The sequence below is a fragment of the Misgurnus anguillicaudatus genome, chromosome 19 (genome assembly GCF_027580225.2).
Source record: "Misgurnus anguillicaudatus chromosome 19, ASM2758022v2, whole genome shotgun sequence".
Taxonomy (NCBI): domain Eukaryota; kingdom Metazoa; phylum Chordata; class Actinopteri; order Cypriniformes; family Cobitidae; genus Misgurnus; species Misgurnus anguillicaudatus.
In genome coordinates this window covers 36,100,001-36,126,885 of record NC_073355.2, presented here as the reverse complement: position 1 = coordinate 36,126,885, position 26,885 = coordinate 36,100,001, and the positions used below count along the sequence as shown (strand labels likewise).

General features: G+C 37.2%; 1 protein-coding gene across 6 annotated transcripts in view; it reads left to right on the top strand.

Annotated features, from left to right (window-relative positions):
* Positions 1 to 26,885, top strand: part of foxd7 (forkhead box D7) — an 87,108-nt gene that overhangs the window by 39,770 nt on the left and 20,453 nt on the right. For 2 of the 6 annotated variants that reach the window (XM_055194700.2, XM_073857575.1), the window contains 2 exons: positions 4,431 to 4,542; positions 4,738 to 5,900. The exons of 3 other annotated variants lie outside the window; for them this stretch is intronic. In XM_055194700.2, coding sequence (XP_055050675.2) covers positions 4,431 to 4,542; positions 4,738 to 5,615 — 990 coding nt within the window. In that variant the 3' untranslated portion in view covers positions 5,616 to 5,900. Of the gene's footprint in view, positions 1 to 4,378; positions 5,901 to 26,885 lie in introns of those variants that run through there. One more of the 6 variants, XM_055194701.2, reaches the window with a different exon arrangement.

Here is a 26,885-nt window from a genome sequence, read left to right as displayed (position 1 = left end):
AATTTTAAAAGGACACACCCAAAAATTGCACATTTTTGCTCACACCTACAAAGTGTTAATTTAACATGCTATAATAAATTATCCATGCGGTTTTTGAGCTAGAAATTCACATACGTACTCTGGGGACACCAAAGATTTATTTTACATCTTAAAAAAAGTCTTGTGAAATGTCCCCCTTAAAAACGTATTCAGTAGAATAATTGAGAAAGCTAAATGGGAATCAAGCACTCTTAAAAGCTACTTTTAGGATTACTTGTGTCAAGAATGCAAGCACATCCTGACCTTTAACCCTAAAGGCACTGACCCCATGAAAGTCCTCACTCTACACCTAGGCATTGATAAGATGAGACTAAAAATGTTTGACCTTATCTTTTGTGCTCTATACAGTGTTTGCTATAGCACAAGTTTTCATTTATTTAATCTAGGGGTGTCAAATGGTAATGCAATTAAGTTTTGTTAGTTGCCTTTAATCATATTTTATATATTTTTCCTAAACTGTAAGTAGCCTACTTAAGTACTTAAAAGGTTTATTTGAGCAAACACATTTGATCACGGAAGCACTGCACTTATAAAAAGGCATTTATGAGCAATCTGTTTCCATAAAGACATTTGGCTTGTGACTTAAGTAAAAGTTCTGCTTGTGATTTCAGTAACTTTGAAATATAGGTGCTGTGGCGACATCTACTGGACATATTGATGAACTACAGGCAAGGCATTAGGCTTGTTCGACTTTATGCAGCGCCGCAAGAACCGACAGGCGGATGACATCAAAGTACCGCGAGAACGATTAGAGAAATCATACGAAGTCTAATTTCGTCTCGGTCTCGCGGTACTTCGATGTCATCCGGCTGTCGGTTCTTGCGGCGCCGCATAAAGTCGAACAAGCCTATTGATATATTACGGCTTGTTCGACTTTATGTGACACGCAAAAACTGACAGACATGTGATATCACAGTACCGCGACAACGATTCTAGAAATCATACGGAGACGTAATTTCAAATCGCTCTCGCGGTACTGTGATGTCATCCGGTTCTTGCTGCGCGGCATAAAGTTGAACAAGCCTAAACAAATATAGGAAATGTGTGTATTTTAATGGCAAAATATATTCATAAACGTAAATTCTCCTCAACAGTTCCCAAATTAAACAATTTTCTTTGTGACCTTAATGATCTAATTATAACACTAACAAAAATTAATAATCAAAAAAGTGTCAAATTTGTGAATTTGTATAAAGATTTGATGAATGTTACATAAGTCGCTTATTACCTCTGTATTTTATTTTATTTTTATTTATTTATTTATTCAAGTTTTTGCTTTTTCTTTGTTTTCAAATGATTGCCTTTCTTCCCTACTTAATACTTATTGTACTTATGTCATCCAAGATTGTTTGATACTGTATCAGTATAAAAAAAGTTGAACAAGCCTAATATATCATTGCCTTGCGTGTAGGTTTGTATCCTAAAGGAAATACCAGGGCTTGCATGTCAGCTACAATTGTTTATATAATTTAACGAGAATAATGCGGAAAACGCATGCAGAATGAGAAGAAAACGCCTGACGTAAGCATCGACAGCGTAAGTATTATAGTGACGTCAAGGGATATCAGGCCATTACATCACATCATGCAAAATATTACATTAAGTCAATTAAGGATGGTAAATCTTCCATTTGAATAAAAAAAACGTTATCAACGAAATGGATTGCATTACGTTTTTTAATTGGTTTATGAAATAATTTTAGCTAAAGTTTACTTAACTAAACTTATCAAACAAGTAATCATATTAATAAAGCTGCCATTAAAAATATCATGCAAAATTGTTAAAATACAGGACGTTTTGCCAATATGCATATTTGCAAATGTGAGTTCATCTAAATCGCAAATACTTTCACTATCGCCTGCTGCTTACTCCAAAAGATGTCACAAGGGGGAGCCATTTCCTTTATCTTCGCATTCGTTCCCCCAAGAAAATCCTTGATTTGCGGAGGATCTGCAAACTTTTTTGCTCCAGAACGAGCATCATATGAGTAATTTTTTTGTTATTAATGTTATAATAACATTTTAAAAAACCTGGCAAAAAACATAGGCTATATATAAAGCATAAATAGATTCCATTAAGTCCCATGTTTCTAATTGCATAACACAATTATTATTTTTTTTTTTAGATATTCAGAAACCTTGTTAAAAGCGTAATCAGTCAACTTGCTGTACTGTGTTCGTCATATAATAGTGTAGTTATTTTTAAAGGTCATTATTATTTACAAAAATATTTTAAGTGCAATTAATTATTCATAAAAAGTATTATTTTTAAAAATCTTCTGTATGCTGACTTAAATGTATACTTGGTCTTGTCTATATATATAATAAATCTATATTTGAAACATTTTTAACGTTATCGGCCAGGAAAAAGTTCAAATACGTTTAACTCGTATATAACGGCATATAGGCTATGAAGCTGCCAAACTATAAAAGTGTTATGAAACACAAATCAGTGACACAAGTCAATGGTTTATTATAAAACACGCCAATATCAGAATGTTGTCTAAAGCATTTACATAAACAACATGGTTTTTAACTAAATATTTAAAACCAACAAATAAAACCACTGCTAGAAAAAAAGCAAGCATTTGTTCAATTTAACTCTACTTACATACAGTCCTATATAGTGACAGCTCGTCCCGGTCTCCCGTGCATTGTATGAATTTCTTAGAAATATTAAGACATTAAATACATATTTTCAATAAATCATTGCATCTGTTGCAATGCTACAATTGCCATTCGTGGTATTTCGCTTAATGTCGTCTCCAATTTTAGAGAATGTTGTCTATAGGAATACCACATTACCCATGAATACCACATTAGAGAGCTTTATCTGAGGATCCCCGCCACGACGGGTTTGTATCATTATCCCCTTTTCGCTTCCAAAACCACCCCTCATTCATTTCACTCCCTGTGCCTGTTTCCAATCTGTAGACATGCGTGATAGATTTGGGAAATCGTGCCCACCCACATCATCGTTTCTCTCGGTGGGCTCCGGTATCAATAAGATTATATAGGCAGGAAATGTAGAAATCCCTAACAAAGAGCTCTATCATTAAAAACAAACACTCCGCGAGTCTTTAAACTGCGAAATGGGAACAAAAGTGTTTGACTTTTATCTGAACGACCAGATAACTTTATATGATAGGCCTAATTTTCACCGTGTCATTAAAGTAACTACTTCCAAAAAAATAGAAAATGCCATATCTTTGGATACAGAAAGCATATGTGTGGCGATCAGATAGAATAGCTTATTTTTTTATATATAAGCACTGTGTTTATTTAATTCATAGGCGTATTTTCTGTTGGTTATCTTTTAAATCTGATAATATGTGACCCTGCACCACAAAAACAGTCATAACGGTACACTGTAAAAAAAATTGCTGTAATTATGCAGCTGGTTGCCAGTAACTTGTTGTAGAAGGTAAAGACTGAAAATGTTATGTTCATTTAACTTTGAACAAACTGTTGCCAGTAAATAACATAAATGTAAAATCTACAGTAAGTTACTGGCAGCAAGTTGCCAGTAATACTGTAATTTCTACAGATTTTTTTACAGTGTATAATTGTAGCAATAGCCGAAATTGTTTGGGTCAAAATGATTGATTTTTAATGCCAAAAATATTAGATATTAAGTAAAGATCAAGTGCCATGGTAAATCTTCCACTATAAATATAGCCTACCAAAAATATATTTATTATTAGTAAAATGTGTTGCTAAGGACTTCATTTGAACGACTTAAAAGGCGATTTTCTCAATATTTAGATTTTTTGCCCCCTTAAATTCCAGATTTTCAAATAATTGTATCTCGGATAAATACTGTCCTATCATAACAAACCATAAAACAATTGAATGCTTATTTATTCAGCTTTCTGGTAAGAAAAATACCCTTATAGGTTTTGTGGTTTTTATTTTAGATTTCTTAAAATTTCCTAGACAAATTAATAGCCATTAAACCATTAGGTACTACTAAAACCGTGTTGTTTAATAAGAAATAAATTGACGCAATTAAATGTTAATAAAATATTTATTTGTTTAAACTATGCTGAACAATCTTAAACAACGTAGGTACGTTTTACATGTTGTAGATTGTTTACACATTAATATAGTAATTTATTTCTAATAGTGATTCTTACTGGTTTTAATGCTAATAATAGAAAAGATTTCACGGTCAAACGTTCACTAGTTTTTGGTGCAATATAAATATCAAAATTTTCTCATGCACTGTTGAGTAGCCAAAGGTTAAAACGTCACAGATAATAACCTTGTGAATTCAGTGGCATGATATTATTCATGCGGGCAGAACCTGATGGAGTTGCTCTGTTTTCATTGGAGTGAAGCTTCTTCCCGAGAACTTCGTCATGAGATCATCGTCATCTGATTCCTCAACAGCTGCAGGAATCCAGTTGCGTTGGAGTGGACGATGGACATTGCCATGTATGCAGGTCTCTGAACTTTCAGCGCTCCAAACCTGAGGATTTGTGTGTGGTCATATTAAATTTAGGTACATTTAGGAGTCTTTTGAAATAATTTATGTTTATGAACTGAGGAACCGGGTGTTTTCTTTTCAAATAAAGGACACGTTTAGATTCGTGCGTGGGCATCCGCTTGTTTAAAACTGTTTTCTCTCTCCACTTGTGGATTATGACCCTGGACACTGATTTAATGGATGACCTCGTTGTCGACGTGGTGGGTGAAGGTGGCAAGGAATCTGGAGATGAACGGCTTTCGTCCTCAGCGCTTTCTGCATCTGACCATATACTTGACAGCTCAACATCCCTGTCCGAAAATCGGTCCAGAGGGGGAGATGAGGACCACGTATCCCCCTCTTTATGTCCAGCAACCACGAGCAAGAGCACATCGGTAAAGCCTCCCTATTCTTACATCGCCTTGATCACAATGGCCATTCTCCAGAGCCCGAAAAAGCGGCTCACCCTCAGCGAGATCTGCGACTTCATCAGCCACCGGTTCGCGTACTACCGGGAGAAATTCCCAGCTTGGCAGAACTCAATCCGACATAACCTTTCCCTTAACGACTGCTTCGTCAAAATGCCACGGGAGCCGGGTAACCCGGGTAAAGGGAACTATTGGACCCTGGATCCCAATTCTTCGGACATGTTCGAGAACGGGAGTTTTCTGAGGAGGAGGAAGAGATTTAAACGACAGCACTTCAAATTCGGCTTTAAGGATCAAGCGCTGCAACCGGGTGGCTTTCCGAATCTCGCGTACGGACTCAGCGCGTCCTGCGCGCACTTGCCGGGTTTGGATATCTACCCGTTTGGCTTTCACCAGCCTGTCAGTGTCCAACCTGTCGGCAGCATTTTACCTGCTCTGTCCACGCTGTTGTCACGGAACAAGTATTTCCCACATTGCCAAACAGCGGCCCTGGAGCCTGTCGCCCCTGGCATCGCCTGCCCAATGCCTCCGACCTCCCATTACGCATCTTCGGCACTGTTCAATCCGGTGGGCTTTCCTCGGGTCCTCGGTTTTCAGTACGAGTACCAAAAACTGCAGAATATGCACAGCCACGTGGATTTGACCACTAAACACAGACACTTGGCTAGCGTCAGTGACTAGTTGCGCAAATAGCAAGCAGACGTTTTGATGTAAAACTCTTTTTCTCAGGAATTTTCTCACTTATCCAGAAGTCAAGAGGTTTTTAGCAATCGAATGTCCGAGGATCTTTGAATGAACGTTGTTTAGTTTCTGTCTGTACGTCTTTCTGTTGAAAATATTATTGATGCATGTTATTTTGTTGAAATAATGAAGTTTAATAATCGAGCTTTGAATGACTGAACTATTTAAATGACGAATTTCCTTTTACGTTTGGATGGAAATAAACATTTTTAAATGCACAATAAATCTGAATCCTAATTTTAATGTTTATTTGCAACAGACTTTTACTTATAGTTTAAATGTCATGTTAATAATTGTTTTGTAAATTATGTAAAAAAATATTTGATTTGGATATGCAGTTTAAACATACATAATTCACCTGTTCTTCTAATAAGCAACTCTCTTTTATTTTTCAATTTATGATGGTAAAAAAACACTTTTTTTCAGACAGCATTCAATGTAAACACAACATTGTAATTTTTTTGTAGATAATTGTAAAGGGTGGATCTAGAAAACCACACAGACAGATGTTCAAGTCATCTTTTTTATGTCTTTCCATCACAAATCAGCAAATTATAAGGCGCAAGTTTGTCTCTTCTCGAGTCCTGGCTGTCATTTGTATATTTATTTGTGTGATGAGCGGGTGTAATCAAACGGATCGGCCTCAAATGCGCAATGCTAATATACAATATAGCAGTGTCTCTATAGCATTACCATATTTATACATAATATTTAACAATTTCCAAACACTAATACACAGTGTTGACAGCTGCCTGATCACTAAGCTATGTCAATCTGAATTAAATTATAACAAAGATACAGGGCGTGAGTTGTGCCACGTATATGAGTCCTAAAAAAATAATTTTCGTAATTTCACATATTCAAATGTTTGTATAAATGAAACTAAATATTTAATACCTGACCACAAAAGCAAATAAGCATCTAATTTTCTGCGTATTGGTGCGCACATCTCCGCGTCAGACCTATATTACATATTTTGTCTATGCTTTGTGGATACAATCACAACAGTGAATGACAGTGTGTACGGATTTCATTGGACAATATGGGTTTTTAGGCTATATTTTACATTTGCTTAACTTAAGTTGGCATATGCATTTAACGTGCATAATGTGCATGTTTTACCACAGACACACGCTTTATACACAATGTAGAAGGAAAAGACAAACTGATTTATTGACAAAAATTTGTTTTAGTATTAGGGTAGGCTATACGTCAGGAAAGTCAAGCCGTAGTGTCACAATTTATTGCTCTAATAATCCAACAGGTCCTTCACACATACCTGAAATTCAAGGCAGAAAGGATCGGGTATCTGCGGTGAGGAACAAATCTGCTAAGAGTTAAAAACACAAAATGCTCTACAATCTGTAAGATTATCATAAAACAGAAAATAAATACAGAGTATCTGTTCTTCATTGTTGAATGATATACAGTAACAGGATTCAGGTGGAAAGGGATTGTGGACTGAAAGCCTTTTTTATTGAACAACTCCTTAGCAGAAATATTTACGTTAGAAAAAAAAAGTTTTTCCTATTTTCTTATTACTAGTGCAAATACTTTGAGATTAAAAATGTAATAGTGATGAGCTGGGGTAACTAATAAAAAGAGAAATTACTTAACTTATTCCGATAAGATAAAGTACTGTAAAAAGCGTGTTGCATGACTTATTGATCGCTCCATTATCTACAGTGTAAAGCAAAGCTATTATTTAATTGGTCTATTTATAATAAAGGGGAGTTTTAAATATTTGAATGTTGTAAATGAAAATGTCTAAATCTACGTTATCTTTTTTATTCACGTTTTATATAAAACATAAACGATTTACAAAATGTAAAATACATAAAAAAGGATATACTATAAAAATACATAGTAAACATTCAGCAAATCAATACTCTACAGTGAAATGGCACAAGATGTTAACTGCGTCTCTCAATAAATACCATACACACAACGTGATGTATTGAATATACATTAGCTATGTCAGGAACGGATCATGTCAACCGGCTTTATGTTTGATGATCGTCCCAATGGCAATGACAAACATTGGTGGGAATTAATAACGGCTGTGTTTATTAGAAGTCTTTTTATGAATAACACAATTACAAGATTGATCCCGGATGGTGGTCGCATCACTGTGGAATCGACCGGTATTTTCGTTTTAATGTAAACAAAATGTCAAAGTGCTGTTGTCACAAATTAAATTCAGGGAAATTATTAATTTGTGTCTGTAAATATTTTGAAACACTGTAACTTGCCTGAAGTAGTTCAGTCTGTGTTCAGAGACGGTGTTCAGGGAATGTCTCTACAAAAGCTGTCACTGGGGCAGTGCCCTTTAAAAAGGTCCTAATATTTAGGTACAGATATTTACATGACCAATACAATATATACCTTTGTGGTAGTAATATGCACCACTTTTTGAAAAAGTACTGCTCAAGAGATGGATTTTGTTTACGCTCTTAAAGATAAAGGTGCTTCATGATCCCATAGAAGAACCATTTTTGGTTGAATGCTTCCATAAAGAACCTTTAACATCCGGAGCACCTTTCTGTTTCACAAAAGGTTCTTTAAATTAAAATAATTTTCCTTGGATTATATAAAGATATAAAAGAAATGGTTCTTTAAAGAACCTTTGACTGAATGGTTATTTGAGGAACCAAAAATGGTTCTTAAAAATAAATGGGTTCTTCACAGCAATGCACTGTCAAAAATATGCAGCATAAGTTAAACCATATCAACTTGATTTTATAAGTTATGTCAACTCTTTTTAAGCCAAAACTTAAAATAGTAGGTTGAATTGACTTGCAAAACCAAGTTGTTTTAACTTGATGCTGCATTTTTTTCTACAGTGTGTCATAGGAGAACCATTTTTGTTCCATAAAGAACCTTTAACATCCGAAGCACCTTTCTGTTTCACAAAAGGTTATTTAAAGTAAAAGAATGTTGTTTGGACTATAAAAAGATATGAAAGAAATGGTTCTTTGAGGAACCAAAAATAAAAAAATGAGTTCTTTATAGCAGTGCCATAGGAGAACAATTTTTGTTCCATAAAGAACCTTTAAGTCAGAACTGTGTTGCTAACCTCTATATACACTCTAAAAACAAACTGTGCTAAATAGCGCTGAAGGTGGTTCTTGGCTCGTGATCATAGGGGAACCATTTTTGGTGCTATATGGCACCTTTGAAGCACCTATGAAGAACCAAACGGGGTCATATAGCACCACATATGGTTCTACATAGCACAATTTGGTTCTACACCAGTGCTACACAGGTACTTCATCGGAGCTATATGGCACTAAAAATGGTTCCTCTATGATTACGAGCCAAGAACCACTTTTGATGCCATTTAGCACCGTTTGTTTTTAGTGTGGAAGAGACTTTCTTCGCTACAAAGAACCTTAAATGCAACAGAAAGGTCCAGTGGATGTTAAAGGTTTAATATAGAACCTCACAGCTTGAGAAAGAACATTTTAGACTACAACTTTATTTTTAAGCGCCTTGCAATATTGCACAACCTTGGATTATAAGTACAGATATGAGAGAGCAAAAATGAGTGAGTTAGACTAAAATAACTCCTACAGTAGCTTTCCATTAATTTCCTGTGAGGGAAGGAAAACACATGTTTAGGGCTTTTTGACCTGTGTTTTAATGTTCCAATCCTTCAGACTCTTAAGTTCATATGACTGGAAAACTACAACTATATAAAACTTTTAGAAAAGCAAAAACAAGTCTAGGAAGAGTAGAGTTACAGGCCGTCTATTATAAAAGTATACCTGTAGCTCAGTTTGTACAGTGCCATGTTATAGCAACACGCTTACTGATTAAATGTACACCTTAAATGCACCGTAAGTCTATTTGAATTTAATCATGTGCCAAACAACCAGAGGTGAACGAATTCGGTGGGGGAAGTCTTTGCACCTGACAAAATAATAGAAACAAAAAGAGGGTGAGACAGCAAAGGAGAATTGGCAAGTGTAAATGTGTACAGCTGTCTTTGGATCACCCACAAACTCTTGCATGCAGTGAAGAAAAGATTCATCTGTTGGCTTTGAATAAACGCCTCTATTTAGTTGCGTCCCCACAGTGTTATAGAGACAAATATCTATCTCTATAAAAACCATCACAGCGTATCTGTAACCAAACACCCTCTTTTTGCCTAAAGACAATTGTCTTGTTCAACTGCAGCTGGTTTTAGCAATTAAATGGCTCTTTAAGACCCATAACTTAAAGTCAAAAGTAAAAGACAGAAATCATAATGAAGTGCACATTTGCGTTGTGAAATTGAATACGTCATCAGCGAAAACTTCACTTCACCCTCCATCGGAGTCACATTCAGCACGTTAATAATATTGTGATTGTGATGAATTATGATTTATGTGACGCCCACAGCAGCAAACGCACATTACGTTTATTACCGATGACGAATTACAATTCATATTTCACCTTCCCGATGAGGCATTGCTTTTACAAGGGAGAAAACGTGCAGATCTGAAGTCGTACCTAACCTTAAAAGAGCTTTCCTCCGTTTCTTTATGCCAAACTAAACAGGATGGTTAAAATCATTCCTGAAACCCTTGTAGCACCTCGTGCAGGTCTCCTTCTCATGCAAAACAAAGACACTGAGCTGCTGAGGTGCTCTGTGGGATATCCTATTCCTTCCAAGCTCCTTCCTGAAGGAAAATTCAGTTCCCTTGGAATATGTCTGCGTCTGAGCTGCACATGTCATTTAGGAATTAGACAAAGATGTTATCAACGCAATGTGGAAACTAGTAGTATTTCCGACCATGTTCAAATCTAATTTGGGACAAATCAAATGGCTTTACATTAAACGTGCTTGTCTCAGGACAGTGGAACAAGTTCCTGGTTAAATACAGTACACGATTCTTTTGATCCTTTTCTTTTCTGATCAGGTTCCAGGGAAGGAAGAAGAAAGAAAGACTGACAGACAAAGCCAAAGAAAGAGACAGAGTGTGAGAAAGACAACTTTCCCTACCCTCTTCATGGGTGATAAAATAGAGCTCCTAATTTTAGCATGGATGCTTCTAGACCTTTCAAAGCAAAAAACAAACAATAATTTGGTAATCTATGCTGTGTTTTGGGGTATGTGTGCCCATCTGCAGCATCTTAGTAGGACTGATTGCAAAAAAAATCACAAATTGCAAAGGCATAAATGTACTTGATCGGATCCCACGGTAAAAATGACATCAAACCAAGAGTTTGGTTCCAAAACGATATAAACGCCATTTAAAGGTCCCGTTCTTTCTGTGTTTTTGAAGCTTTGATTGTGTTTATAGTGGGCAATAAAACATGTGTTCATGTTTCACGTGTAAAAACGCGGTATTTTTACACAATTTACTTATCTGTATATTGCCGTTTTCACTGTCCTAAAAACAGGCTGATGTCTTCCTTGTTCTATGAAGTCCCTCCTTCAGAAATATGTATCGAGTTCTGATTGTGTAGCTTGTTTAGTGCGTTTTGATTTGATAGCAGCTTAGCTTGCCGTTAGCTTAGCTGGCGACTGACGTATTCCTGTGGGCGGAGTTTAGTCAGAAAACTGTTGTACTGACGTCATTAAAGCAGGAAGTATAGGGCTGTACACCAAACCGGACGTTCGCTGTAGCCTTTGAAAGGCGAATTCTGTTAAAGAAAATATATCGCCTGGCAGTGAAATTTTGAGCTTTATCATTTTACAGGTATTATTTATGCTATTATAGCAACATTACACACTAACTAGGGTTTAAAAAATGGGATCAGAAAGAACGTGACCTTTAAAAAAAATTTGTAACACCAAAATCACTATTATATCAGGTATGTATTAAAAAGTAAATTTTTTATTTTATGCAAAATCTGATATCCGCCGTGTTATTCTGTAATCTTTTCTCCCTTTTTTCCAAAACGCAATAAAAGCCACTCCTCCTTCTCTGCAAAATGCAATAAATCCGCTCAACAAATCACAGCGCACCATTCCACGCATTGTAAACAATAATGGGGGCGCGTTGAATACACAAGGAATCCTAGTTTTCCTCATCTACTTTGTACTTCATGATCAACAAACAAACAAAAACAAAATAATACTTTTGTTTGAATCGATAAACCTGTGATGGTTTTCTGTAGCGGGGAAGAAACGTAAGCCACTCGGGTGAAGGAAAAATGCCGGCTGTTGCTTGTTCTCCCAACAGCACCAAGCTTCTCATGCTACAGTAACACATTGACCTCAGGGGATCTTATGAAAAACTTTCCATTATTTTACTTGAAGTCAACGAAAATTGAGCAGGACCAAAACATTTTACAGCTGATCGATGTCAAAAAAAGTTCAGCGACGATGTCCCAAGGATGACAGCAGCAATGACAGTGTTTTTAATATGACAAAATAAGTGTTTTAATTAATGCCATTAATGTATTTTTTTAATCAGTGTATACCACTAGTCAACTAAATGAATATAACATGGCAAAGATGAATGCACATTTATATATTAAAGGCGGAGTCCATGATGTTTGAAAGCCAATGTTGATATTTGAAATCACCTAAACAAACACGCCCCTACCCCAATAGAATCTGGATCTTCGGTTGATAGACCCGCCCCACACATACGCAACCCGGCAAGGATGTCGGTTAGTAGACACGCTCCTTACTGCTGATTGGCTATAAGTGTGTTTTGGTAGTCGGCCCGTCTCTTTTTCCAAAGCGTTTTTCAAACATCGTGGACTCCGCCTAGCATTTTGAAAAAAAACTTTTTTTCATGGATTTATTGCATTTTGCCGAAAAAAATCAGTTTTTATAATAAATCTTGCTATGAAAGTTTGTAACAGAAAACAGTGATTATCATCTTGTCACTTTCTTGGTATAGAAAACACGTTTTTACCGAAAATAGTCAAAATGGATTTATTGCATTTAAGAATCAAATGTTCCTTTAACTTAACAAAATAAGATGAACAATTTCAACTTGTTTTTATAAGTTATGTCAACTTATCACAAGTCAAAACTTAAAATAGTAGGTTGAATTGACTTGCATAACAAAGCTGTCTTAACTTCATGCTGCATTTTTTTACTGTGTACATGTAGATGTTTATTTTTTCAGAGGAATTAAGTTATGACTTTTTGTTAGTATGCGTGTTCATATACATGAAAGCAAAAACCAGGCCCTCTGCTCACTGTTGAGCCCAACTATTTACTTGAGTGGTGATCAAAAGTGTGTTTACGTTTACGTGCATACGCACACATATGCCAGCGTATTTCAAGTGTGTGTGTGGAAGTGTGCGCTTTGCCCCTTTCTCCGCTTCAGCTGGTCTCTTTGCCAAAATCAATTTACCAGTAGATGACATTGAAATACTGCAGGAAAGCCACCCAGAAGGGGAATGGGCTAACACCTCAGCCACGCTCCCCACCGATGGGCACAGCAGAAGGGCAATAGGAAAGATGGAGAGAATAAAAGCATGAATGGCCTATAATAGTGGAAGAGAAATGAAATTAGAATTGCTTAGTACTTATATTAAAAAAAAAAAACTTTAGAAGTGGTGCACGACTGTGTGTAAACGCCTGCTGTTTTCATTCAGATTCATGCTTCATAAAATAAAACGTCTACGGGTATTTTTGGAATGGAGTGGCATACTGCCTAGTATTTAAAAGATATTATATGAAACAGTATACATTAATAATTACTTCAAATACACGTACATATCAGGTAAACCTTTAGCCAAAGCTACAGTACTTAAAGTGCATTACAAGATCGTTTTACTATGCGTGTTCCCTGCCAATGCAATGCATTAACAATTGAGCTCCAGGAACAAATAGTACTATGCAACATTATAAAGTTATTACTTCATTGTTTAGTTCAGCAAGTGTCATCCAGTTTTCCCTTGTAAACAACAACGTCCATTTAATCCAGTATTTTATAAAATCTCAAAGATGATAATATGCAGCAACAATTGCAAGTAAACCTGACTGATTCCCTTTAAATATTTAAACACGTGGCACTATAAAACACATCTCTGTCAATGTTTTAAAATCTCAACCTGCCAACAGGCTTGAGTTAGACAGGGCTATACGTGTGTTAATTAAATATATATGAATTTAAAACAGACATTATTTCTTCAATCACACATGGCCATCTAATCTGCCTGCCCAGCGTCTGCTTGCAGGAGGAAAGGAAAAAAGGGATAGTCACCCCAAAATGAATATTATGTCACCCTTACGTTGTTCTATACCTTAGGAGTTTCTTTATTCTGTTGAACACAGTAGTGTTGATACTTACATTTTTAACTTCGGTGCTATACCTGAGAAAATGGCGGTGTTCAATACCATTTTCGGTACCACGGGGGGAAATCTGACAAAGCATTAAAGGGACACTGCTCATTTTCCAGCTCCCCTAGAGTTAAACATTTGATTTTTACGGTTTTGGAATCCATTCATCTGATCTCCGGGTCTGGCGCTAGCACTTTTAGCATAGCTTAGCACAATCCATTAAATCTGATTAGACTATTAGCATCGTGCAAAAAATAACCAAAGAGTTTCGATGTTTTTCCTATTTGGGGCTTGACTCTTCTGTGGTTGCATTGTGTACTAAGACCGACAGAAAATTAAAAGTTGCGGTTTTCTAGGCCGATATGGCTAGGAACTACTCTCTCATTCCGACGTAATAATCAAGGACTTTGCTGCCTTACAGCAGGCATAGTGATATTACATACTGCCCGAAAATAGTCCCCTTGGTTACTTTCAATAGCAAGGGACTATTTTCATATAATTGCGCATGTTGCAGCCATTTGCGGCCTTAAACTTAAGTTTTCTTATTATTTAGTTATAAGTCAAATATAACACGGCAGAATGATTTTTTGACTTACACATTTTTAACATGACTTAAAAATATCAAATTTATTCTCATCAGCTGTCTGATTTTATAACAGAAATAGGCCTACACTTTAAAAATACCCATTTGTGCCTGATGCTGCGCGCCGAAACATTACAGCTACCGCCGGTTACTGCATTGCGCAACTCTGAACCTCCTGTTGGCTGCTGCGTGGTGCAGTATTTATTTTGTAGTCGGCATACTTTTCATGACACGCTCAGCATATAACGCACTGTCATTGGTTCAAATACACATGTGGTGGTTTATTTTTTAAAGACCATGTGACTTCCAAATTGTATTCTGTAACCTTCCCCTGCACCGCGAGTGCTTCATGTACCATGTCAATCGCTACAAATAATTTGTCTGTCTGTGTGAGGATAATATTCAGAGGCCAAAGAGGAGAGATGTTAGCCATGGAGCTCGGAGACTGAGACTGTTCCCAGTTACATCTCAGCACTTTACCCACTTCTCTTATAATAAGATGCCCTGTTGAGTGCGTTGGCGTGTTTAAATGTCATTTGTTATATTTTATAAAATTAATGTATATTTTTTAGGGATGCACCGATAGGATTTTTTGGGCCGATAGCGATTCCGATTTAAACAGACAACTTCTGGCCGATACCGATATTAAACACTTGTATACAATACTATACAGTTGGTCTATTAGCTAGTTTATTTCTGCATCAAATTATTTTTACTGAACATGGATTGGATCTAATTAACATTCAACTGACCAACATAATAAGAGAGGCACAAATTAAGCTAAAACAAATATAATAAGACAGCATGACAACCTTCAAAGGTGGTTTTTGCTATTGAGCATTTATTTTATTGACAACATCAACTCATTTTTTACATATAATGGATTTCTTTATGCAGTTAATTAATAAACAAATCGGTATCGGCCTTTCTCGTGCTATTGCCGATATGTTGATGGTTTCAAATTCATCTAAAATCGGCCGATAAATATCGGTGGCCGATAAATATCGGTGGCCGATACATCGGTGCATCACTAATATTTTTTCTTCCTAATATTAATTTGAGAATGTTTCAAAAAATGTAGTGTTATGTTAGTGCCAAGGGAGGATGTTTTAATAAAACCTGAGATTCTTACCTTTAAAATGCATCTATTTCATGTTTCTAAGTGCTACAGAGGCTTAGATATTACGTTTTTGGTAGACGTTGACAATTCTTAGTATTTTTTTCTGAAAACCCTCAGGAGATTAGTGTATTTATCCTAGAATAACATAGGTTTTTATAGGCGTTTTTAGCAGGCGTTTTAGGAGTAAATGGGTTAAAATAAACGTAACTATCTAATTTACTATCAAGTTAATGGTAATTGATTAACAATGAATAATTAACAATTATATAATAAACAGATTATAGTGCAAATGTTAAAATCAACCTCACCGAACAACATGAGGATTAATAAATTACATATTTTTGTGAACTTAAAGCTAGGGCTGTGACGATTAATTGTGCAAATGCGCGTTTTCTGAATGAATGAATTACAAAATCCAAAAGCCAGAGGGTGCTCTCATGTAGAAACGCCATTTGTGCCACTAAAGAAATAGCATTACAAACGCTAATCCAGGAAATGTCTAAAGGGATATTTATATCGCTGTTCTTCAGATTGTTTCAGGTATTTTCATGATAATAAAAATATTTTGAATGATTGAGTGTTGCTTTTTTAAAGTGTCGCTTGTGTCCTTCACCTTCCAATGTTCATTTGACTCGCATCCAGCACTCCTGCTTGGCTTTCTTGTACTGTTAAACAAAAACAAACTAGACAGGTGCTGCGTGTGCGCGTGTGTCGTTTTAAAGAAAAGAGGGCAAAAGCGCACAGCTGGTCTCGGAATATCGACCCAGAAGGACACGAGTATTGAAATCGTTTTAGACGCTCAGTATCGATGTGTATCAAAATATCGATATTTCTGCCAACACTAGAACAGAAAATAAGATATTTCAATAAACGACAATGGTACCCATTCAATTCCATAGTATTTGTTTTTCCAACTATGGAAGTATCGTCAATTGTGTGGTTACCATCATTTAAATCATCATTAGGGTGAGTAAATGATGACAGAATTATAATTTTTGGGTGAACTATCCCTTTAATTGCTTTTTAACTAAGAAACAAATGGGATATCACCCTCCCCTTGAGTAACACAATTAACCGATTCCTTTGTGAATGAGCTTAAAATCTGCCGTTGTGTAATCAGGAAGGGAAAAGGAAGTACAATTAACACATGGGTCAGGGGGTGCAGAACCGGGTCTCCGGTTACCACAAGTGTTTTTTCAGCACTGATTGTGCTGACGTGGTGATGACCATACTGCCTATATGATCAGGTGGCTTTCCAAAACCTGCACACAAGAAACGAACAAGGGTGTTGCTATGGAGACTAGGTTTGTAGTCTGGACCACCAGCACCGATCTCAGATTGGCTTTTAACCCCACCAATCCCTCAGCTTCAACCTTACGCTTTGGTTTGGTTTTCCGCTCTTCTCCATTAACATATACAGCAGTGTAGAAGAACTTGGACCTTAACTTTTAAAAAAGTATTGGAACCGGTCCTGGAAGGACAAAATCACAATCTGGCACGAAGCGACGTACACGGTGGATGCTCAGCCAAACCTCACGCTTTGTATCAGGAGGAATAAAACTCCTTAATCCGATCGGGGAACCTCAATGAAAGTCTCTGGGACAATTAGTCTGAAATCCTCATTCTTAAAAATGTCTGTTTTTCATCAATGTGCGATATTAATACACCACCTCTCTTTCTCTCTCTCCCTCTGTGACCTCATTGAGATGAAACGCTACACCATGTTTTAACGAATTGATTACTACAAGTATCAGCAAGTGCACGAAATGCCAAACGCCGCCCTGCCACCCAAACCGTCAACAGGGCGAGCGTGCACTTCATCTCAGTGCTGCCTGCCCTGGTGGTCCCTGGTGTAAGCTATATTTTACCCTCGCCTTTCTTTTTCGCATTTTTTATAGCAAACAGAAAATTGTTCCTAATTCGCTGTTGCTGGAGGGGGGTAATTTGTGGCTTTTGGCAGAGTGTCACAAGCCCCAAATTCGAAAAAGCTGCTGTGGGGAAGCTGTTTTTACGGGCGTGCAGGACAAGTTTTGGCACTGAGGGAGACAATCACTTTTATATATCGAGGAAAAAACAAAATTAGGGAAAGGAAGCAGTGGAACTAAACAGAGGGTAACAAGACCGTATTGATCTCTGAGGGAGGAAGTAAACCTTGTCTAACATAGTTATCTCCTGTTTTATACGCCTCTTTAGTACTTCGAATAAGCTTTCGTAGCCGACACTTGATCTTGAGATGTTTCTATTAAGTCTCCGAGGGTTGTAGAGATCAAGAACACATGGGAAACAATATTAAGTGTAAATGAAAGCACGCAAGCTGTTAAACATGAAGTCAAGCAATCAAATTTTGAATTCGGTCCTGTTGTGCATGGTGAAAAACGTGCAAAAAAAAATAAACTGCAGAATGGTTTGATTCTCGTCTCGTCAAAATCAGCCTCCGTGCATTCAACGTGAAATTTCTTCTTTACTACATTCGGGTTGTAACTAGCTCTATTGGTCTCATCCAAATCCCTCCATCCATCCCACTTTCTCTCCGGTTAACTATTACTCTTCATGGACGGCTGAAGCACATCAGTGACTCGAGATGTTTTTTCACTTCCACAACACCACGTCATTGCCCAGGGTGTTTAAACACTTAAGGAAGGTTTAAAGAGCAGAGGGGAGAAAACTCAAAGTTGTACATTAACTCCGCGTTGCCCAAAGGCACTGTAAAATGTGCACCCTGAGCAAAATGGGAATAAATAAAACCAGGCCTTGTCAGAGATCTGGAACCGTATGAAGGGGGATGCGAAGCCACCATGTTGAAATGAAAAGCATTCAACTTGGAGGAGGTCTGTAGACTCAGGACCTTTAGACCAGTTGTTGTGTGCCAATAACTAATGATGCGATTGCTAGGTCTGCGGAGCCAAAAGTAGCAAAGTGTTTAAGTCTTAATAATTCATTTTGTTGAATGACACAACACAGTTGCCATTCGTAATGGGAACACCATTGTAAAACGCACTCATTGGAGGTCCCACAGCTGCAAAGTTCTTATACGCACAGTCAAAAGTTAAGGATGCAGATGAAGTCTAAATTAATCAATGCTTGACTGATACTTTTAACATGTCATGTTTAATTATAAAACATTCACTTAAAAAGTTCACAGTTTATTCCTAACCACATTAAATAAAGCCTCTGTAATGTCAAAACAAAAGCAAATGCTTGTTGCTGCTCCCACACCCTTCAAACATCTGTTTTTTTTTTTTGGGGGGGGGGGGTGGACTCCATGGAAATTGAAAGTTATTGCATTCAGAAACCCATGGGCAAACGCTGCCTACAACTAAAGAAACAGTGCACAAAAATATATCTAGTTTTGTTACACAAAGGCCCACAATAAAGCCTTTTTGATTGATGGAAACTCGGGAGGACAATGCAGGTGTTGCTTGGGATACATCTATCATAAGACAAATCTAGCCCAACGTGTTTTTCCCGGATTAAGATGGATGGAAAACAGCATTCCATGAGTTTTTATGAAAGAGCGAAGGAGATGGGGGCTGCACTTGACAGGCAAGACACTGCCCTGCTGTACTAAAGGTGAAAGTTTGACCTGCTTATCTGGCTATTAGGTTGTGTGTAGGAGTGAAGATCAGTGCAACGTAAAATATGCATTAAGTGTTACTTGTATCACAACCTCTATGGTATACAATTACAAAAAAAATTGTTTATGATATAAGCCTAACTGTATAGTAGTGCTTTAAAGCTATTTTGTATCTCTAGGAAAGGCATGCATGGACAAGGTTTACATTTTTTATTATTGCAAGCACCATAATTGTTATCGCTCACAGAATTAGAGATTTACACAAATTGAAAGTCTGTGCATAACTCATCCTGTACTGTTTCTACTATGGACATTAATGATACATGCGATCATGCGGCCTGTGATAAAAGTGAATTATTACTTTAAAATAAAAGTGAGCTCTTAGCAATTAGACTTATAATTCACCGGGAGGATAATAAAAACATCCAATAAATTCACATTGAAGAAGGAAGCCAAACTAATCTATATACTAGCACATAATGGAGACTTTGAATTGAATCTTTTGACAAGGACCAATAAGGAAACACCTATTAACCACTTACCTAACACCCCACCAACTACAGCCATAGCAATGCATAACAACGCATAAAGTAAGTTTAATTCTTTTATGCAAACTTTCGGAATGCTGTTTTCCATCGCAGTCGATCAGGAGCAAGTTAAGTCTTATTTGATATTTAATGTGCATGCATAAACCAAGTTCATAGTGTCATATAATCCATGGGTCAAAATACAATGCCACATTAAACTTAAAATAGATCAAAAAATTTAAATGCCAAATTAAACCTGGACCCTCAATACATTAGGAAAAAGCCAAGGAGACATTACCAACTATTTATGATGGCAAATCCACAGTTATACATTGGCGCATCAATAGCATGATATTAGAAAAGTTGTCAATCTGACCAAAAAGTTAAACTTACATATAATAGGCTACTAGTTGTCTGTGATACTGATTTATTTTCCACATCATAGAAAAAAAAAAATATATATATATATATAGGTGAACGGTCTTGAATAAACAAATAAATAGTAGAATATTACAAAACATAAATTTGGATTTGGACATTTTAAGTATAATAACATATCGAATAATTTGACGATTTAGTTTTTGGCAAAGTAGGCCTACTTCATGAAGAGGACCGTTAATCTGTCTTTACACGTGGCTGGCGTTTGCAAAATACAGAATAACTAAATTCCTTCATGGCTCACCTCCTCTCCGTCTTTCTTCCTTTCAGTCTTTTCCTCCCTTTCTGCCCCCCTTGGGGAGGTGAAACCCAGACCTGAACCAAACTTCTCTCTTATTTAAGGGGGTCAGGTCGAGCTTACCGTTCTCTGGAGAACTATAAAGCGGCCAGGCTCGTGTTTTCTCTGCGCGCCTCTGGATGAGTTGCGGCGCGTGAAAGGCTCGCGCTGTGGGCACGCGGAGGCCTCGCGTGCAGTTAAAATGAAACAGTGGCGGTGGAAAGAAAATAAAGAGTTTTGCGGTACAACGCCTTCAGGGCATTTTACTCCCGCGAACCTGTTCAGGTCTGGCGAGACACGCTCCGTAAAATTTCTTAGTTTCGTCATTTTCCCTGTTTGAGACGCGGTGCACGCTGGGAAAGAACGCTGGCAGAGGCACGTGCATACGTGTGTGACATCTGACAGGTGCGAAAATGGAGGAAAAGTAAAAAGTAAAATAAAAAATACATTTTGTTTTATGTATTATTTGGTCATTTAGTAATTATAATTTATTAATTTAAGTTTATTAAAACATTCAATAGAAATAGTGTAAACAAATATTTAAAAAACAAATTTATTGGAAATAAATTTATAGGAAAATTTGATTTGTATTTTTTTCAATTAAATTGTAACTGTCCTGTTTTATGAATTTACATTTTTTATATTTTAAATTATTTATTTATTAAAATATTATATAACAGAAGGAGAAACCCAAAACGGACAAAAGTCCACGAATCAGTGCCTGGAAAATCTTCCTATTAAAATAAGGGTCTAATCTAAAGTATCTCTGGTGGTCTTTTGACGTATGATGTTGGGTCTGCAAAGTAAAAAAAAAAAACAGCCCACGTCATTTAATGTGGGAAAATGGTTTTAAATTGCAGCTGGGGTTAGGAACATTACATTTGCAGGCAGCATTTAAAATTCAATTTACTCTTTGGAAGTAGCTTAAAACTTTACACAATTATTCTGCCTCATTATGCAATAACGCACAATGTAAAACATCTGGAAAATGCCGAATTTCCAATTGAACATTGAGGAACACACACACACACTGTGGTTGTAATTTTCAATTTACCGACCCAACCACAACAACAGATTCCACAAATTGACACACATTTGAATAAGCAGGAATAGTGAACCATTGCTGATGAAGATGATGAGGAAGATTTAAATGTGGTGTAGTGTCCAGTTATATAGTCACCGGCTATAACATAAAATTATCTGTTTTTAGTTATATAATTTCTCTTTCACCATACAAAAAATTGATTTTTTTCAGTTGTAGTAGTGGCATGAATTAGTAGATCCCATGCGAAGAGAAATAAGGAAATAAGGATATTGCCTGCTGGACCAGAGAGGCACAGACGCATTGTGTGTGTTGGTAGGGAGTGTAGACATAAGCAGTAAAGAAAGGAAATTTATGTGGTGAGGAATGGGAAGGTGGTCAGGGAATGAATAAATGTTAAGAGAGAGGGAGGTATGGAAGAAGACAAGGGGGTGTAGAAAGCACGGATTTAAAGAAAGCGAATGTTTGAACAGAAGAGAGAGAAGTCACGCTAATTTATACTCCACTAATTGGAACCAGGACAGACTTTGCACCTGAGATGCATTCCAACATGGGAGAGGAACCAGGGGTGCTAGGGGTCAGCATGCGTGTGTATATGCAAAAGAGAACACGTGTCTGTTCGAGCGGAGAACGGTGTGTGTGTGTATTTGGCTAAGTCAGGGGTCAAAGGTTTCTAGCGTGGAGAAAGGTGGGCAAAGGTCACCATCAATGGTGTCTTTGTTATCTGGGGTCTCACGTCCGTAAGCACAGGACTGACGTGAAGTTTGTGTGTCGGGAATCGTTTCGATGTGACAGTCGCGCTCAGAGCCAGACCACCCCGGCTTTCACACTCGTAAAGTTTCTCCAATCAGGAAAATCTGGAGCGTGCAGTCACTATTATGATCTAACGACCGAACCTTTATTGTGGCAGATGGATGCCATCATACTAAAATTCTCACTCAAACATGGATGTCTACGTCATAAAGCAGATTGCCAGATGTGAAGCGTATATCATTGTATCACTACGGCTGTTATGAAATGAAGTGCCGGGTCTTTGCATCTTTCAGGCATGGTTTTGTCAAGTTTGGGTTCGTTTCGGCATTTAATAGGCCGACGCTTTGATGGGCGTCTGATAGCAATTTTAGCCAATGTGTGATGATTGTCTGCTATGGTAATGATATAGCGCTTATCTCAGCTAGAGTTCCAGTCTGTCAAAGAGGCTTAAAGATATTTTGGTCCCTTACACATTTATCAATAACTGGTACCTTCGCCAATGTCTGAATGAATGGACTGGGACAGTGTGTTAACACTCATTGGTTTGTACTTTGAGTACACACTTAAAAAAACATGTAGAATAAAAGCTAGACAATTAGATGTAAAATAATATAAAAATAAAAGCCTGGGTTTGTAAGACATCTGGGGAGCATATTGGTTGCAGTTTTGCAAACGCTACATCCCCTCTTTCGGCTTTCCACACCACTTTTTGGAAAGGGAAGAATTGTAACAAAGATTCAGATGTGGCGGGGGGTGTTTTGTTTCCCTCCGAGAGGAGCCGCATCCCTCAGGAAGTTCAGGACAGGGTTTTATTCGAGCTCTTTGAAGCTATCTTTTCCACTTTCATTGGCCATGGCAGACAGCTTGATCGTCTGCAAACATTCTTGAGTTTGAGTCGCCGGAGAACGAAGGAGCTCCTTGTTCGCTTCAGTAGTGGTTGCTGCAGAGATGCGAACCCTCGTGTTTTTTTCTCGTGTGTCTATTCTGAGCGGGCGACTCATAGAGGATCAAAGAAGCCGCAGTGTGTCTGCTTTTCCCGCCTTTTATGGTGCATGCACGCAAACACTTGTTTTTCCCCGTTCTTCCACTTCAAGCATGAAAGCAATGGCTGGGGATTGTGATAACAGATAAATATCCTCAAGACCGCTGGACAGACAGAGGGAGGACACATTAGAGATCAAGATATATGGGGCCAGGTAGATGTTGTCTCAGAGGTGGCTCATACAGACATATCTGGCTTTAATGTGCAATAGGCACATGACACACTATGAGCTATATTTTCCTCTTAGCGAATATCTCTCTCTTTCACTCCCTCTCTCTTTCTTTATCCTGCTGGGTTAATGTCTTGAGCCAGAGGTCTGATTATATGTGAAAGATATAACTTTTGTTACCTCTATTCCTAGCTGTCACAGGGGCAGTACCCCTAAATATGGTCCTATGTACCATTTAGGTACAGATATGTATACATTAGGTACCAATTGTACATTTGAGGTACTGTTTTGGAGGTACTAATAGTATCCAATAATATAAATTCTGTTTGTCTGTCTGTCTATCTGTCTATCTTTAATTCTGTCTGTCTGCCTATTTGTTTATCTGTCTTTAATTCTGTCTCTAATTCTGTCTATCTATCGCTCTTTAATTCTGTCTGTCTGTCTATTTATCTGTCTCTTATTCTATCTATCTTTAATTTTGTCTGTCTGTCTGTCTATCTATCTATCTATTTATCTATCTGTCTCTTTTTAATAATGTCTGTCTATCTATCTTTAATTATGTCTGTCTGTCTGTCTGTCTGTCTGTCTGTCTGTCTGTCTGTCTGCCTATTGTATCTGTCTCTAATTCTATCTATCTTTAATTCTGCCTGTCTGTCTGTCTGTCTGTCTGTCTGTCTGTCTGTCTGTCTGTCTATCTATCTATCTATCTATCTATCTATCTATCTATCTATCTATCTATCTATCTATCTCTCCTTAAGTCTGTCTCTATGTCTTTCTGCCTAGCTTTAATTATGCCTGTCTGTCTGTCTGTCTGTCTGTCTGTCTATCTATCTATCTATCTTTAATTATGTCTGTCTGTCTACCTATCTATTTATCTATCTCTCCTTAAATATGTCTGTCTCTCTGTCTTTCTGCCTATATTTAATTCTGCCTGTCTGTCTGCCTATCTGTCTCTCTTTAATTCTGTATGTCTGTCTCTCTTTCTTTAATTTTGTCTGTCTGTCTGTCTGTCTGTCTATCTATCTATCTATCTTTAATTCTGTCTGTCTGTCTGTCTGTCTGTCTGTCTGTCTGTCTGTCTGTCTGTCTGTCTGTCTGTCTGTCTGTCTCTTTATTTTTAATTATGTCTGTCTGTCTGTCTGTCTATTTATCTATCTATCTTTAATTCTGTCCGTTTTCCTGTCTGTCTATCTATTTATTTATTTATCTATCGCTCTTTAATTCTGTCTGTCTGTCTGTCTGTCTATTATCTGTCTCTAATTCTATCTATCTTTAATTCTGTCTGTCTGTCTGTCTGTCTCTATCTATCTTTTATTATGTCTGTCTGTCTGTCTGTCTGTCTGTCTGTCTGTCTGTCTGTCTACCTATCTATTTATCTATCTCTCCTTAAATCTGTCTGTCTCTCTGTCTTTCTGCCTGCCTTTCTTTAATTCTGCCGGTCTGTCTGCCTATCTGTCTCTCTTTAATTCTGGCTGTCTCTCTTTCTTTAATTTTTTCTGTCTGTCTATCTATCTTTAATTCTGTCCGTCTTCCTGTCTGTCTATCTATTTATTTATTTATCTATCTCTCTTTAATTCTGTCTTTCTGTCTGTCTGCCTATCTATTTATATGTCTCTCTTTCTATCTATTTTTAATTCTGTCTGTCTGCCTATCTGTCTGTCTATCACTCTTTAATTCTGTGTGTCTACATATCTATTTATCTCTCCTTAAATCTGTCTGTCTCTCTGTCTTTCTTTCTTTCTTTCTATCTGTCTATATATCTATCTATCTATTTATCTATCTATCTGTCTCTCTTTAATTAGGTCTGTCTACATGTCTATTTATTTATCTCTTCTTAAATCTGTCTGTCTGTCTCTCTTTTTTAATTCTGCCTAAATGTCTGTCTATCTATCTATCTATCTATCTATCTATCTATCTATCTATCTATCTATCTATCTATCTATCTATCTATCTATCTATCTATCTATCTATCTATCTATCTATCTATCTATCTATCTATCTATCTATCTATCTATCTATCTATCTATCTATCTATCTATCTATCTATAATTATGTCTGTCTTCCTGTTTGTCTATCTATCTATTTATTTATCTATCTCTCTTTAATTCTGTCTGTCTGTCTGTCTCTCTGTCTAAGGTAGGGACCTCAGTGACAGCTAGGGACCATTTTTTGACCCTTTTTTCTGAGGTGTCTTCCAACATTTTTGAGACCATTAGAGCACTATATTTGATAAGCCTTCTGTGAACAATGATCTAAATTGGGTTATTTAAAAAAAATCTCTTTTCTGCATGAGCAAATAATGATATAATTTTCATTCTCCGCTGAAGTATGTTATAGCTGGACCGTGTGAGAGCAAAGCAGGATTCAAAGCCAACTGCGCCACCGCTCTCTGCCGTAAACCAGATGAGACTCAAGGCCTTGTGTGTGCATGTTTTACATTTAAAGTAAAATAACAGCGTTGAACTTCTGAACACAAATCCCAAAGTATCTAATAGCCAGAGCATCAAAGAAAATGTGTTTCACAGGCTTTACGTTTTATGTCACTTAAAACTCAATTTTTAACTGTATTGCTTTTGCGTGGGTCAACACATGCTAGTTGTTGTAACTCCAACGAGCGTCTTCGCCAATCGTATCCGTCAGACAAATAAGACAGCTTCGAATGATGTAATTTGCTGCCTTAACAAAAGATCAGGCTTTCGTGAATGACTCAGCTAACAATGGGGTACGAGCTACGTGATGGTATCCCGGCAGAACCCAATCTTCCATTACACACTCGTGTGGTTGGGACAGGATTAAGCCCCTGATCCGCTGTATTGGACAGGAGCAATCCTGGTCAAGTCTGTGTTGTATTTATTCATCCTTGAAGCGGAATCCAGAGCTCATGCTGTGTCTGGTAATGGGAGGAACAGTATGCTTGCTTTGGCTTGACCCTGAGCTGCGTTCAGACCGCAGAGCGGTGTCCATTACAAAGAGCAGCGAGCTCTCTACGGTATGTTCAAACACATCCCGCAGGCCCTCACTTCAAACGTAAGCCACGCCCACCCAGCAGCAGCAGCGTGTCAGTTAGTGAGACCCACACAATTAATCAATTAAAGTCCTGTGTGGAGATCAGCGAGAACTCCGTACCCCTGTGATTTGAAGGGAAGGATTATTAGTACTCACTATTAAGTCACTTTAAGATCTCTCAAGGCTGGAGTGTGGGAAGTGTGGTGAACTGGATTTTTAAAAAAATCTTTGGCGTCACCAGATCTTCATCGTCTGCAATCCTATTGTAAGGTTTTCTTTCTTAATATATCTAGAACCGTGATATATCTTTAAGTCTGTCTGTCTGTCTATGTATTTATTTTTAATTCTGTCTATCTGTCTATGTATTTATTATTAATTCTGTCTGTCTGTCTATGTATTTATTTTTAATTCTGACTATCTGTCTGTCTGTCTGTCTATATATC